Genomic DNA, 1,911 nt, shown 5'->3' with positions numbered 1-1,911 from the left:
GTGCCTCGCTCCCGCTGGCCTTCTTCCCTGGGAGAATCCCCACCGCCCTTTCCCCGGTGTCCAGCTTGCAAGTGGAGATTAAGAGCCCGGGAATGAGGAGCCGTGGCCTCAGGAATCCCGCACCCGGGAGAGCGTGGCTGGCACAGGGAGCCGGGTGGGAGCGGGACCCCGGGCGCGGGTGGCGGGAGGAGCTCACCGCCCGAGTCGCGAGTGATGGGGCGCGTCTTGCGAGTATCTTCTAGCCCAGCCACCCCGCGGGCCAGGGGGAGGGAGCCGGGCGGCGAATCGGCCCGCCCCCCCCCCCCGCCCCCCCCGCCGGGGAGCCATTGGTCTCTGCCATTCTCTAACACGTGCTGACCACACAGCCCTCTTTTACGAACTCCGGCCAGCTGTGCGCCGCCGAGTGAGGCGCCAGCCCGTGGGTGCTACCGGGGGCGGCGGCTGCGCGGAGGGGGCGCCAGCAGCAGGCGACGGCGGGGGCCGAAGGTGAGGACCGGAACGCGGAGGGCGGGCGCTGCTCGCGGCGCCGGGCCGCGTTCCCCGTCCGCGGTCACCCTGCCACCCAGCCTGCGTCCCCGGCGGCGGGAGCTCGGGGGCACCGGGCGGCGGCTGGCGGCGGCCGGCTGGATGCGAGACCTGCGCGGACCCCGTGGCGGACGGCAGCTCTCGACTCGGGGAAGCCGAACGCGCTGGCCATGGCCTCCAACTTTAACGACATAGTCAAACAGGGCTACGTGAAAATCCGCAGCAGGAAGCTGGGGGTGAGTCGCTCGCTAGGCTTTCTCCTTCCCCTGCGCCCGTTTGGCGCAGCTGGCGATGGGGGGCGGGGCGGGGAGAGGTGACCCACTCGGGGGCAGAGGCAAAGAAGGACCCGGCCCTCCCGCGGACGGCCCGCTTGTTGCTCGGCGGGGCTGGGGGCCCGCACCTGCCTCGGGGGGCTCTGCAGACCCGGCTGAGGGCTCCGGGAGCGCCTGGGTCCCCGTCCTCATGTGCGCGGCGCTGGTTTAGACCCAGACTGAGAAGTCTTGTAGGCGAAGGGGATTGTCAGTTCCGAGATGAATGCACCCCACAAGGGGTTTATATTCAGAGCAATCCACAGTGCTCTGTTCTCAGGAGTGTGCGCCTTCGGGTACAACTGCTCTGTGTGCAGGACGTGGACACACGCTCTGGTGTGTGTGTGTGCGTTTAGAATCACCATTTTCCCCGCTTCCCCAGCCCGCTTCGAAATTCTCTTTTGATGCCTTGCCTGCGCCCCGCGTCCCTGCCATCGACTGCCGGCGAGTTTCGTGCTCCCTGAGCAGTTGCCCACCGGCAGGCTCCCCGGCCGCGAGTGCGCCCGGACAGGTGGACCTAAGTCCGCATGCACGCAGGTGTGTGCTCACGGCCGCTGACACGGGAGCGTTCGCGACAGAAAAGTTTACGGAGACCTTCTCTTGGTTTTTTGAAATATGCTCTGCCCGACTTGGGAGAGAAACAGTGTAGACCCCCGAGGGTTTAAAACTTCTCCAGTGACCGGATGAGGAGGTAAGAGGAACGCGTAGACGGCCCTAGAGGACCTGGGAGGTGGGCTGCAGGGAGTGGGAGGGGAGGGCGGGCACCTGGGCCGAGAGCCGCCCGAGTGAGCAGACGTGGGGGGACGGTCGGAGCGACAGGCAGAGGTCCCCCCGAGAGCGCGCGCTGGAGGAGTGGGCACCCGAGGCCGGCCTGGGTGGGCCTGTCCAGAACGCGAGGGAAACTCGATCTGGGGGCCAAAGTGCCCGCTTTCCGGATTCCCTGGATGTCTCTCCACCTCACGCTTCTCAAAGCTCCAGTTCTACGGAGCTCCGGAATCCTGGGGCAAAGCGGCCTTGAACGAGAACATTCCCTGCCTTCCCTGCTGAATGGATGAATTACTCTAACTTGGAGAGGGAA

At 67.0% G+C, this 1,911-nt stretch overlaps 1 protein-coding gene across 1 annotated transcript in view; it reads left to right on the top strand.

The window, feature by feature from the left end:
* The first annotated feature begins 538 nt into the window (after positions 1-538).
* Positions 539-1,911, top strand: part of DOK6 (docking protein 6) — a 416,940-nt gene continuing 415,567 nt past the window's right edge. Inside the window, exon 1 of the mRNA XM_007460866.1 lies at positions 539-761. Coding sequence (XP_007460928.1) covers positions 696-761 — 66 coding nt within the window. The 5' untranslated portion in view covers positions 539-695. The remainder of the gene's footprint in view (positions 762-1,911) is intronic.

The sequence above is a fragment of the Lipotes vexillifer genome, unplaced genomic scaffold, assembly GCF_000442215.2.
Source record: "Lipotes vexillifer unplaced genomic scaffold, Lipotes_vexillifer_v1.1 scaffold564, whole genome shotgun sequence".
Taxonomy (NCBI): Eukaryota; Metazoa; Chordata; class Mammalia; order Artiodactyla; family Lipotidae; genus Lipotes; species Lipotes vexillifer.
Note: the sequence above shows the minus strand (reverse complement) of the source record. Positions and strands in the feature narration are given on the sequence as shown.